General features: G+C 43.5%; 1 protein-coding gene across 2 annotated transcripts in view; it reads right to left on the minus strand.

The window, feature by feature from the left end:
• Positions 1 to 13,921, minus strand: part of Zzef1 (zinc finger ZZ-type and EF-hand domain containing 1) — a 122,973-nt gene extending 109,052 nt beyond the window's left edge. For both annotated transcript variants that reach the window (XM_060387367.1, XM_060387366.1), the window contains exon 1: positions 13,438 to 13,921. In XM_060387367.1, the coding sequence (XP_060243350.1) occupies positions 13,438 to 13,791 (354 nt within the window). In that variant the 5' untranslated portion in view covers positions 13,792 to 13,921. The remainder of the gene's footprint in view (positions 1 to 13,437) is intronic.
• Between the last annotated feature and the right edge of the window lie 68 nt (positions 13,922 to 13,989).

The raw sequence follows: 13,989 nt of genomic DNA on the forward strand, positions 1-13,989 counted from the left end.
AGGACTGGCTGCAAAGCCCTCCTCTGTGGCCTAACAGGACTGCTCCTCCCTTGGGGCGTGGGGAGGCCAAAGAGCCAGTCATTGAGTTCCTGTTAGAAATAGTCCTTGTTCCCCTCACTTTGGGAAACCAATTGGTTACTGAGCTACCACAGGCTACATCTGTTAACTCTAGAGTAAAAAGATTTCTAAGGGGAAGTCATAGTGGGACCCTACAGAGGAAAAAACTTACTTCATCTTTGTTATGAAAACACCCAAAGGTGACTTAAACAAATTGATGCCTTACTAAGGGGACAGCAGGCATGCAGGCGCAGTCTGAGAAAGGCTTATCTCATTGTGTTGGGAATAAAACAGATAAACTCAACACTCAAATACCTCCAAGAAGTGGGTCTGGGTCAGGGTCTGGAGATGGCTCAGAGGTTAAAAGCACCGGCTGTTCTTCCAAAGATCCTGAGTTCAATTCCCAGCAACCACATGGTGGCTCATAACCATCTAAAATGTGATCTGGTGCCCTCTTCTGGTGCACAGGCACACATACAGGCAGAATGCTGTATAAATAATAAATAAATCTTAAAAAGAAGAAGAGGAGGAAGAGAAGGGTCTGGAGAGATGCTTCATTGGTTAAGGGCACATGCTGGTTCATAACTATTTCTAACTGAAGTTCCAGGGGTTCCAACACCTCTTCTACCCTTCTTGGGCTTCTGTACACACGTAGCATAAAGACACAAACATACACTTACATATAAATAAATACATATAAATACATATAAAATAAATACATATAAAATACATATAAAATAAATAAACGTATTTTTTAATTTCAAAGAAGTGATATTAGCGTATTACTTGGTTAACAATACCATGATGAACACCCAAGAAATAGCTAAATTGCTGAAAAGTGACTGTTTTGGGAAGTAAGGCCCTAGGGAAACAGGGCCACTGTTTTCAAGTCTGGTAAACTCTACACTCTGCACATGTATCACTAAGAAAAAGAGCAATTTTTTTTTTTTTTTTTTGAGACAGAGTTTCAATATGTAGCCCTGGCTTGCCTGGAACTCCCTGTGTAGACCAGGCTGGCCTCAAACTCAGAGATTCACCTGCTGAACACTGGGATTAAAGGCTAAAGGCCTGCACCACCACACCCATTTTTGCAGACCCCTTTTAAGCAGCAATATAATGTATCCTGTCTTTTGGGTAACATTTATACACACTGGTGACATCAACCATGAATGAGATTTTGGAACAAATGGATAAATTTGAATATGGATTGGGTATGCAATTAAACAGACATGGAAAGCTGAAGATCATTAACTTAAAAAGAAAAAGAATAAAGTAAGCTGGAGAAATGGCTCAGGAGATGAAGGTCCTTGCTGCCAATTCTGATAAACTGAGTTCAATCTCTGGGACCCACATGGTAGAAGTAAGGAACCAATTCTCACAAGTTTTCCTCTCACCTCCACAAGAGCATCTTGGCAAACATGTACACCGACATGCACACATAAAAAAGTAAATAAAATGGAATTTCAATAGGCTAGATAATAAAAAGAATATTGTATGAAGAAGAGATATCTGTGTCCTTTCTATATTAGTGAACATATGTATATGTATTTAAAAGACTAGAAAAAAAAATCAATATTTAGATGTTAATAGTGTTAATCTGTTTTATAGTTCCCTAATTTCACTTATCTTCATTTCCAGTCTTGTGTAATATACATACAGTGCCTTTGTGAAAAATAAAGGAGAAACTTTAAATATTGGTAAACTTCCAGGAACATGGGAGTGAGGAGGGAGGTGGCAAAAAGCCCTGAGCTTGCAAGTGTGACTACAACAGGGCCAAGTAATAGCTACTTCCTTTCTTGTTTTTTGTCGTTGTTTAGTTTGGTTGGTTGATTGGTTTGTTTTTTTGAGACAGGGCTTCTCTGTGTAGTCTTGGCTGTCCTGGACTCACTTTGTAGACTAGGCTGGCCTCAAACTCACAGAGATTTGCCTGCCTCTGCCTCCTGAGTGTTGGGATCAAAGGTGTTTGCTACCACCACCCACCTACTTTCTTTCTGCTATGATGGCATACTAAGAAAATGATACTTGTATGACTCCAAGGTCCATGGATAACACATTCAGCTGAGAATGACATATGAGTTAGGAAACTTTAAAGTAATGTTTCAGGCACTGTGAAAATATTTGTATATGTATAATATCATTAATTCTCTTAACAGTAGTGATGCAATTAACCTCTTCATTCTAGAGCCCCACAAAGAGGCCAGGAAACTTGCCCAAAGTTACTCAGAGGCCAAAGAATCAACCCCCTTCTCCTTCATCAGGTAAGCCCTAGGGTTCCTTGTCGTCTAGGAGCCAGACTCTCAGCTTCATCTCTGTCCTCCATCCATGTCCTGCTGTCCAAGGTAACCCTATTGGCCTTGCAAGTGAGCTCCACACTCCAAAGCCTGAGTCCCGCTCCCGCCCACACTGCACACTCCAGGAGCTACTGGCACACACAGCTGCACAGCTCGCCACTTCACAATTCCTACAACACACTGCCAGTAGAACACCTACCCAAGCAAAACTAGAAGTAATCATATTTTTTGCTATTTTTAGCAATTCTGTTCATCTGTCAATAGTTAATGAATATAATAAAGAATTTTCATACAAAACATAAAGGCATTGGGCTGAAAAAAATCCCAACAGCTTTGTTAACAGTGTCTTCAAATTAATACTTAATTTCCTAACAGCCAGAAGTTGTTTTTAAAAACTGCTCATGTTCTTTGGCATCCACCATGCTTCACAGGACTACAGCATCCAGCCATGCACACACTCGTCCAGTGCTGTCTTCATACACAACGCAGCCATCATACACATACCTAACCTTGCGCTTGGACTGTGGGTACAAAGATGAACAGGCTAGGACTTGTCCTCCAAACCCCTCAGAGCCTAGAAAACAGATCTATAAACTAATAGCAGCACTGTCATAAACATGATCATTAGAACAAGAAAAGTGACAGCATTAACTACCATGACAGCTCATGTACCCAGAGCCTTTGCTGCACACCAGAAAGAGTTCTGAGCACTTATCACAGTCCTACTCAACTTGCCACAGTAACCCTACAAGCCAGGCTGTCTTTTCAGGGACAAAGACAGTATTTTGTTCAAGGCCACATAGTTAGTAATGGTAAAGAGTGGCAGAGATTTGAATTCTGGTCTATATAATTCTGGACCCCCACATTACCAACCATTGTATCATAAGCCAACCAACACTGATCAGAGGTCAGAAACCCATGAGAGGGCTGGGCATTACAGGGAAATACTCAGAGAAAACAACTCTTGTGTGAGCTCCTATGGGTAACTGGGGCTTGGAAAGCCTATGAATAGGTGTAAGCTGTCCCAGAGAGGAGACAGAATGTGAGCATGGCAACAATACATAGAAGACTGTATAGCAACCTGCCTGGTGTGGCTGGGGACGAAGTAGGACAGAAAATGAAGAGATGGACAAAGGTCAGAACAAAGAGCTAGGAGAACTGCTGAGAAGCTAAAGTATTATAGTAAAGGCACATGAGGTCACTGCAGAGTATTAAGGGCACAAGGGCTGACAAAATCCACAGAAGCTTTCCTAGTGAAAAGACCTACAAAGCTTTTTAACGTGTGTGCCTTTGGGGCTATAGTTCAGCTGGAGAGCACTTTCCTTGTATTAGGTCCAAAGTTCAATCCCTACTACTTGGGGGGGTGGGGGGGGTAACAAGGGGCGGGACTAGCAGTGGTAGATGATAACACACACATCTGAACCCTTCTCCAGCATCTCTGAGAGTGGTCAGCCATTTTCTGATACATGTATCAGTAAAGAGCAGCTAATGTTCTCTAAGTCAGTCTCTTTCCTACAGTGAATAGAAATTTCCTGGCCTAAGTTAGCCTTTGGGGAGGCCATTCAGAACACATCTGCTCCTTTTGTCCAAAGGTAGCCTGTAGATCAAAGAGTGCAGGGATCAGGTCTTTTAAGTTTAATGTTCCCCTCCATTCAGCCAGTTTTCTACTTGGAAAGACCTTTATCTCCTTCCCATTCTGGTATTTTTGGTATCCCTGTAGTTTGCCAAAAAAAGTCATAGCATTTATCAAGTTTTATTGGCTGATCCACCGAAACAGAAACATTCAATTGTATTCTAAGAGACTAAAGATACATATAATTGATACATAAATTTCATGAAATAATGGGGGTGATGATGGAATTAAGAAAAGACACACAGCTTAGCCTTAGTGGCATCTTCCTTGAAACTGTGTGCCATGAGAGCGAAGTGGTGGAAGAAGTGAATGCACAGGCTCAAATGCAAGAGAGGAATATGAGGCAGAGGTTCAAGTAGATTAACTTGTGCACCCATGAAGGCTGCAGGAGCAAAAGTAAGGGATGCTGAAGGCCCAGACACTGATACAAGTTGTTGGATTATATGCTGCTGTTGGTAATAAGTCTCAGTAGACTTGGAACATCATGTCACTGAGACCACCTGAGACACTGACTGTCTTCCTTATAATAAAACAGAGGGTCCTGCTGGCCCTCTGCCCTGAACCTTTGGCATTCTGGACTAGTTCTGTTCTCAATTGTAGCCAAGTGTAATTTGTGTAAAATCAATCAGCTTTCTCAATGTTTCAGCTGAAGAATGGAAAGGAAGGAAGGAAGGAAGGAAGGAAGGAAGGAAGGAAGGAAGGAAGGAAGGAAGGAAGGAAGGAAAGAAGGACACACAGACATGAAGAGACACATATACCTCCTCCCCCCCCACTCCCAAGGGATCTGGTAGACTGGGCTCCCTGATGGAGAAACGGCAGCTCCGGAAAGCTCAGTGGAGTTAGTGTACACAGCTGAACAAGGGGTTGGGGTTGTTACACACAGATAAACAAGGAAGCAGGGTTTATGGTATAGGGCTGAATCAAGAAGGCAGGTTTAAGGCATCTCAGTGGGAACAGTATTTGTAGGGGGGCAGTCTTCAGGCCATATATAATGGCCTGAAGGGGTGGGGCTGGGGAGAGTCAGCTATGGTGCATATTTTCTGCATACACTATCAGCATCCACACATGAACCAGCGGAGCTTTATAAGAGTGGGAGAGACTTTGCCATTTTCCCATGGGTCTCAGGCTAAGATCCTTGACATCATTACCTATGTCAACAGCACACATTCACTCAGGATTGCTTCTCCAACAAACAAATGAGGCCAAAACTCTTCTCCACAAAGATGGCAACGTGGTCTGCCATACTTTTTCTTCCTGACTCAAGCCTGTTTTGAGACCATTGTCTCATTATATAGCCTGTGCTGCCCTGAAACCATATAGACCAACCTGGCCTTAGACTCATAGAGACCCACCTGCCTCTAACTCAGATGTGCATCACTGTCCTGGGAAACTCTTAAATTGTCTTTTTAAGATTTTTTTTTTAATTTTATGTGTATGGGGGTTTTACCCGTATGTATGTAAGTGCATTTTGTGTGTGTGTGTTCCCTGAGGAGGCCAGAAGAAGGTGCCAGGTTCCTTGGGAGGGGAGTTAGCCTACCATGTGTTCTGGAAACTGAATCTAGGTCTTCTGCAAGAGCAGCAATCTCTCCAGCCCTGAATTGTCTTTTTTTTTTTTTCTTATTCCTGAGAAATGAACCCATAGTCTCATGTATATAAGGCAAATGTTCTACCAACTAAACTGTCTCCCTGGTCCCCTGAGGTCTCTTTATGACATTGCTGCTATGCACTTGCATCCACAAGGTAACCACTCACAGAATGAAAGGACCGGACACTATGCTGGCTTCATGTGGGAGACAAGAAGTAAAATCAGGAAATAATACGTACAGTAAAATCAAAGCTGGATGTGGTGGCACATGCCTATAATCCCTACACTCGAAAGGCTGAGTCAGCAGGATCATGAGTTCAAGGCCAGCTAGGCTACACAGTAAGACTGTCTCAAGCAAGCAAACAAAACAATAGCAACAACAAAAAGTATAACAGAACCAGACTAACAAGGGAAACCTGATTTGAGAGTTTAACCTTACCCATTCCTATTTAAACTCTTTAGCTGCTACAGTGATCAAGAGACATTGCAAGGCCAAAGGTATAGTTCAGTGGTACAGGGCTTGCCTAGCAAGCCCTTGGTTTAGCCTCCAGCACTGCAAAGCAAAGCAAACAATAGTACACACTGCACACAGGCAAACTGATGCTCAAATAATCAGAGACCAGAACTGTGGGCTTAGCCCAGCATATAGCATCACACTGGATTGAATATAAAGGTTGCATCCTGCCTAGGAAGCACAAGGCACTGCCTCAGTGTGACCTCTTCTTTCTCTTCCATGATATCCACCAAAGACAATCTCCACCGGGCATTTAAAAGTCTGGATCCGGTCTCAGGCCAGCCCCTGGCTGACTGGGCAGGCTGCCTACCCACTGAAGGCCTCAGTTTGTTCACTTGTAAGATGGGCTCACATTCCTTGTCTAAACAAAGTATTTTAAGTGGCTATTGCACAGCCATTGGAGACAACACCCACATGAAAAATAACATGACCCATTACCTCTCTGAGTATTTAGTACTCGAGGTACTTTTTCCGGGCACTTTACAGGAACCAACTTAACGCCCACACCAATCACATAAGGCAGATGCCATTATTCTGCTTACTTAACCAGTGAGGAAGCTGAGACAGAGTGGTCAAGTGAAGTGATAAAGATCACCTGGAAGGATCTCAGGCATAGTGGCACACATCTTTAATACCAACACTTGGGAAGCAGCGGCAGGCAGATCTCAGGGAGTTAGAGGCCAGTGTGGTCAGCCTAACTGCATTCCAGGACAGTGAGAGTTACACAGTGAGGCCCTGTCACACAAATTTCATTAACTAAAGTAAAATAAAAATCACCTATCCTGACAACAGTGGCCCCTGGCTTTGCCCAGAAGCAGGCGGGCAGGCTCCAGACCCAACTTCTGCTCAGCATAAAAGAAAAGCAGTGAAGTGTGCTGTCTCCTAAAGTACAGCCTTGTTAGAGCACTGACAGACAGCACTGAGAGTCAACGGAGACACTCCTCAGTACCCAGTGTCAAAGCTCTCTCCACTCAGTGTATTTGTGTACGTGGTGCCATAACTGGACTAGTTCCTTCTTCCTCTGTCAGGCAAATGCCTTTTGCCTCTCACATATTGGGTTTGGTGAAACATTCTCAGATTTCATGCTATTCTTAAGTGCTGCTCTACAGGATTGAAAGTGGACAGGGCTTGGAACAGAGCAAGGCGCTATCTGAATCCTGCCTCTAGAAGGCTTGGCTCTAACCAGACAATGGTGCCAAGATGGAAAGTCTGGACGAGCTAGGCTAGCACAGGACAAAGCAGCTGTCCAACCAGTTGGGAGCACAGCACTTTCCCAATGCTGCAACCTGTTAATACAGTTCCTCATGTTGTGGTGATTCCCAAACCATAACATTATTATCGTTCCTGCTTCACAACTGTAATTTTACTGCTGTTATGAATCATAATGTAAATATATTTAAAGATGGAGGGCTGCCAGAGGGGTCGTGACCCACAGGTTAAGAACTACTGGCTTAGGCGGTGGTAAGAGAAGGTCAGGAAGGAAGATAGAAGACAGGCTGGTCTGTGGGCTCCAACCCATTTAGAAAAGTATACATCTAGTTCCTGGGCAGTGAGGAGCTGAGGGCATGGAACAGGGGCTTAAAATGTTTGTAGCTGGCTACAACTTAATGGTGCATATACACATCTGGTGTAAGGGTAGATAATTGCATATGTGTGATTCTATGCACATAGTTCTTAGTCTCAAAGCCACTCTAAGCCAGTCAACTGGCTTAATACCAAAGAGGGCATTAGAACTTTTCTCCATATTTCTCCTAGACCCAACAATGACTGTTTTCAATTTTCACTAAAACTATATTCAACTGTTCCCTCCAATGCCAAAAAATAGCTGGTTAATGAAAGGCCACAGGCCGAGTATGAAACACAAGGTTTGGGCTGGAGAGATGACTCAGTGGTTAAGAGCACTGTCTGTTCTTCCAAAGGAGCCGGGTTCAATTCCTGGAACCCACATAGCAGCTCACAATGGTTTATACCCCAATTCTAAGGGATCTGACACCTTCACACTAATACACATAAAATTAAATTAAAGTAATTATTAAAAAAAAAAAAAAGAAACGCAAGGTTGCCATATGAAGACTCTTAATCGGCTTGCTCAAGTACACTGGGGCCACAGGTGAAAAAGTTACCAGACACTAGCTGTGTGCCAGAACCATGAACAGAGGTAAATCAAAACAACCCATCCAAAGCTAGGCATGGTAGCTAGCACTCAAGAGACCGAAGCAGCAGGTTTGCTTAGAGTTTGACCTGGGCTTCAGACTGTCTCAAAAACAGAGAAACACAGCCAAAATGGCCCTTCACTCAGAGTTTCACAACATGGCAAATTAACAAAAATAAGAATCAGTCATCTTAAATTCTCACCTCAGAGTTATCTGCTCCATGTGCTGGGACAAGCCTTGAATCATAGCACTTGAGGACACAGAGGCAAGTGAATCTCTGTAAGTTTAAGGACAGCCTAGTCTACAGATTGAGTTCTAGGCCAGCCAGGGCTACAGATGAGACCGTGTTTTTAAAACAAGCAAGCCACTGCTAAATGCCATAAGCATCCAGTACTGAGCACTCTGTCCTGCCCTAAAGCCTGTGTGACTTCCTACAAGTATGCTTATGTTAAGAGCAGAAGTATCTAATCTCTGATGTCAAATAAGAATTTAATCTCAATCTCTATCTCTCCTCCCTCCCTCTCTCTTTTCTACATAAGCATCTATTAGGAACTACTTCTTTCAAACAAACTCAAGAGTCCTTTGCCTGGACCACACCCAGTAAGAGAAGGGTGTATGGTATCATAAAATGATAATCCAGAAGACTTTGGTCCATGGAGCAATTCTAAGGACATCTTTATGACACCATCTAACAACACTAAGGTCATTGGAATAAAGTAAGACAGGTGAGTGGGCATGGGCAGCAAGGCAGCTTGGAGGCCAAGGAACAAATAGGCTGTACTTGGAGATCGCTACATTATAAGAATGAACTCTGCACGCAATGATAACCTATGCTGGTAAAAAAGAAATAGGGGGAAACCTTTAAACATGAAACGTCACAATACACTTTCAAAACTTTGGTGTAAAACATAAAATTAAATGCCTAAGTGTACACATGCATGCACGCTCACTCACACACTCACACGCACATACTTGACCAGGAGTGTTTTGAATGCTCAGAATCAAACACATAGCTAATATTACCTTTCTCTAACATAATTACACCTTATTTATAGACAGGATAAAAGGATAACTACCATGGGACTGTCACCATCCTGCTTTTAAGCTTTGGCTCTGTTTTCACTTTGAGTTAGAACTATTCTCTTTAATGAACCAGTGGGGAGGAGTCACCAGGTCTTGGGGATTCACCCAAATCACAACTCCTCCCTCTCAAATCGGAAAATAGCATAGGCTTCAAGAAAAAGACTTCATAGTTCTTTATCCTCCTGGAATCACAACAGTCTCACCTCCTGTAAAAAGACAGAAAACTTAAGGACTTTATTACTTATCCTTGAGACTGAAGATTAATCACAGAGAACCAGATCCTTATGGGAAAAAGAGCAATGACTCTGGAGTTAGAAGAGCCACACTTGAGAGTTAGTGCTGAAACTGAAATTTAACACCCCTCTTTTTTGTCTTGGGTTGGAGGGTAACTTGGCTGTGACATCTGTCACCCTATTGATGACTCAGCTGAACTCTAGTTAGCCTGATGTGTATCCCTTTTGGTCAAAGAGAACCACTTTCTCCACTACAGGAGGAATGTTCTTCAGTTAAGGGTATAGGGGTGGCTGAAAACTCATGCTAGAATGGCCCAAATGAGCTCTCAAGGTGGGGTTTCACTCTGTAACCCAGGCTGGCCTCAAACTTACATTAACCTACCTGTTTCCCTTTCCCAAGTGCTGGGATTACAGGTATGAACCACCATGCCCAGCTCACTGAACCTAGCTAGCTGAGTTCTCAGTTTGGTTCCCACTCTCCTACTCAGTTCAGTGGCTATTGTTGTCCATCTGCCTCAGACAGTTGACTGATTGGTCATCAATACTACATATTTAAACATGATGTAAAGAGAGAAGTAAGATAATGGTAGGATGTGGAAGCTCTATGCAAATATACTTGGAAGCCTGTGACACAGCTCTAGATTCTTACAGGGACCTTTAAACCAATAAAATAGCAATATCTAATATTTTATAAATCATCATCAGTCCTTGGTGTTGGGCTGAGAATTTCTTAATATTAATTTCTGTCATATATGTAACATGATAACGACTTCCTTAGGAAGAAGGCATAATTAGCCCCATGTGGTGGTGCACGACTTTGATGCTAGCACTTTGGAGGCAGAGGCAGGCAGATCTCTGTGAGTTCAAGGTCAGCCTGGTCTACATATCAAGCTGCAGGTCATCCAGGGATAGAGAGAGACCCTGTCTCAAAAAACTGAAATAAAAACAATAGCAAAATTCCAATTTCCAAACTCTCTGCTAGGTTGCTGAGGACTCAAATTCTTGGTCCCTCTCCTTCATCCTCATCTGTTCTCCTGCATCTGTTCTCCAGTCTCACATTTGCTCTCTTTCTCAGTAATTAAACCTCAAATTTAGCTAAATATAAGGCAACAGAATGAAGATCTTTCCTGGATATTCTTAGAGCTAAGTGTGGTCAATGGCCTAAGTTTGAGCCTGTGGGAAGTAAGCTCTTCCCTGGAGAATGGATGTCCTTCCCTTTTCTCTTTCCTACTTGTTGGAAAGTAGAAAGTGATGAATAGAATAAACTGGGTCACTAAATGAAAGGTGACTTGGATAGCCAAGTCCTTGGCAATTTTGCAATACCACATCAACCTTGATTGGCTACCTAGACCTTTACATAAGAAAGCAGTTTCCTAGCTGGTTTTAACAGTACACACCCGTAGTCTCAGCATTTAAGAAATCAAAGCCACCTTGGCGTACCCATTGAGTTCTAGACCAAACCAAAGCAAAACAAAACATCTTTGCTTAACCCACCAATATAGAGAGCTGGAGGGAGGGCTCAGCAGTGAAGAGCACAGGCCACTCTTCCAAAGGAACCAGGTTCAATTCCTAACACCCACAAGAGAGCTCACAATATTCTATTAACTCCAGTTCCAGGGGATCTGACACCGTCTCCTGCCTCCACCAGCACCAGGCATGCACTTGTGCACTCACACATGCAGGCAACATCCATACACATAAAATAAAACATAAAAATAATAATTTAAGCTGGGCATGGTGGCCTATAATCCCAGCACTCAGGGAGGCAGAGACAGGTGGATCTCTGTGAGTTCAAGGCCAGCATGGTCTACAAAGCAAGTCCAGGACAGCCAAGGCTACACAGAGAAACCCTGTCTCAACAAAACAAAACAAAATATTTTTTAAATTTTTTTTAGATTTATTTATTATTTATATAGTATTCTGCCTGCATGTGTGCCTCAGGGCAGCAGAGGACAGCAGATCTTACTATAGATGGTTGTGAGCCACCATGTGGTTGCTGGGAATTGAACTCAGGACCTTTGGAAGATCAGACAGTGCTCTTAACCACTGAGCTATCTCTCCAGCCCAACAAAATTAATTTAAACGACTGGTACAATAGGTTTTATCTCCTTGAGTTTTTAAAAGTTATTATTTATTTATTTGTGTGCATATGTGTACCTGTGTGGAAGTGCCCTGTGAGGCTAGAAGTGGGTGTTGAATACCCTGGAACTGAAGTTACAGGCATCAAGTTGTAGGAACTGAACACCAGTCCTCTGAAAGAGTAGCAGTTTTTTCTAACCCAACAGACCACAGTACTTCTAGATTCTCCATTTAGCAGACACCTAAAGATGTAATTACCTCTCTTCCTGAAAGCACTGCTCCCTCCTCCTGTTTCTTGTCTTCTTGCACTTTCAAATCTCCACTGAAATGTTTTTTTGTTAGAAACTGCTTACTTGAGATCTTAGATGAGGTTAAATACACTTCCTATTTATTCTGTATGCTTTCTCTTGGCTAACAGTCACCACACCTTAATTTTAAATTAGTATCTAGATGTTCTATTATACTACATCCTCTGTGAAAGCACCTATCTACTTTTTGAACTGTCATCTAGAGGGCTGGTGTTGTTAGGCCCTGAAAAATTTAATGCCACAACCCGAGAGATTTTTTTTTCTAGAAATCTCAAGTGCTAGAATCATATATGTGTATTTACCATGAACGGCTTGGAACTTTTAATGGAGACCTTTTTCTACCTATATGTGGTATATAATATGAATGCATATATATTTTACACTTTTGAGTAGCTCAGGCTGTACTCAATTGACTATATAGCTAAAGATGACCTTGAATTGATGCTGTCACTACTTTTCATTCTGATATTACAGGTTTTTACCACCAAATTTTGAGTTAGAATTATTAAAGGTAGTTTTTAAAGGGAAATTTATGAAATACATTATGTACACATTGTCATCACTTGCAGGCAACATCTTCTAAATATTTCAAAAGCTTCTGATTTTGAGCAGAAATTTTAAATGATGTTACAAGTGATTGTTGGTCCCTTGCTTTATGCACTAACCATTCAATAACTGTCAATTTTACATGGCTTACTAGCCAAATACCTTTTGTCCTAACTTTGCAACGTTAATAAAATTTCAGGGAACAGGGTAATGGAGACCTAAGTTGGGGGGGAGGGGGAGTTTGTGTGATAATCTGTTTTGTCAATGAAATGATTTATTTACAGGGTAATTCTGGGTCAGTCTTTTCCAAAACCTAAACCAAAGTGTTCAGTACAGATAAAAGAGGCAATTGCATAAGTACAAGAAATCTAATGTTTCCATCAACTTTAGACCTGATAAGGGTTTAAATGAGTCTGGAACAAGTTCTTCAATGATCTAAAATCAAGTGTGTACTTTGGAGAAAAACCTACTATTTTATAGACAAGAATGGCTTGTAGAGGGAGTCGTTTCAGTGGACTGTTACCCTCTTTCACACTGGACTTACATAGTTCTCTGCAAGATTCCCCACAGGCCAATAAATCAGAATCGTTTTCATGGCCACTCCCTTGATCTTTGCACATCCTTTCTCATAACTGTCTTACACCCTGATAAGTTCCAGCAAGCAACTCAGCCTGTACGTCAACTGCACAAATGTCTGCCTACCACAGGCAGAGACATTCGGCTTGTTCCTCTCTTTGGAGCAGAGCTAACATAGCCTGGACTTTCCACACCTCTGAGAGACACAGAAAATGTCCGGAGTGATGCACTCCAAATGGTTTCAGGCAACCCCTTATTTCCATTCTAAGAACCTGAGGACCCTATGACTTCCTGGCTCCCGCAGAGCAACCGCCCACCTCTTCAGGCCCTTATCCACGACCACCTTGCCCCCGCCCCGCAGTCGTCTGCCCGCCCTGACCTCCTCGAATTGCTCGCTCGAACAGCCGGCACCGCGAGCCTCCAACAACTCCCGGAACTGCTCCAGAGTGACGGACTCTTCACCGCGGCCCAGGCGCTCTTCCAGCCAGCGCAACAGCGCGCCGTGGTGCCTGGACACCAGGGATTCGCAGGGAGGGACTGGCCGCAACGCAGCCGCTGCCTCCCGCAGCCGGGCGGGTTCCAGCAGTGCAGCGGCAGACGGGAGCGCGGCGGCCGCAGGGCTGGGGCCAGGGGTCGTGCCAGACTCGGCAGCCCAGTCCTGATGTGGGCTCCAGCCCTCACCCCCGGCGGCTGCCGCTTCGTCTTCGCTGCTGTTACTCGGAGCGTTCCCCATGGGGCCTCCGTCTTGGGTGCTCGTAGGTGCCGCCGCCGCCGCCGCCTCCCAACCACGACCTGTCAACCTCCGACAGCTCCTGGCGGGCGGGGACGGGGTGGGGACCACAGCGGCGGCAGCGACTTCCGGTTTCCTGGCCGTCGAGCGAGGCCTGATGTCGCAAGGGAGCCGTCAGCGGAGCCTATTAGCTCACGACAG

The sequence above is a fragment of the Meriones unguiculatus genome, chromosome 7, assembly GCF_030254825.1.
Source record: "Meriones unguiculatus strain TT.TT164.6M chromosome 7, Bangor_MerUng_6.1, whole genome shotgun sequence".
Taxonomy (NCBI): domain Eukaryota; kingdom Metazoa; phylum Chordata; class Mammalia; order Rodentia; family Muridae; genus Meriones; species Meriones unguiculatus.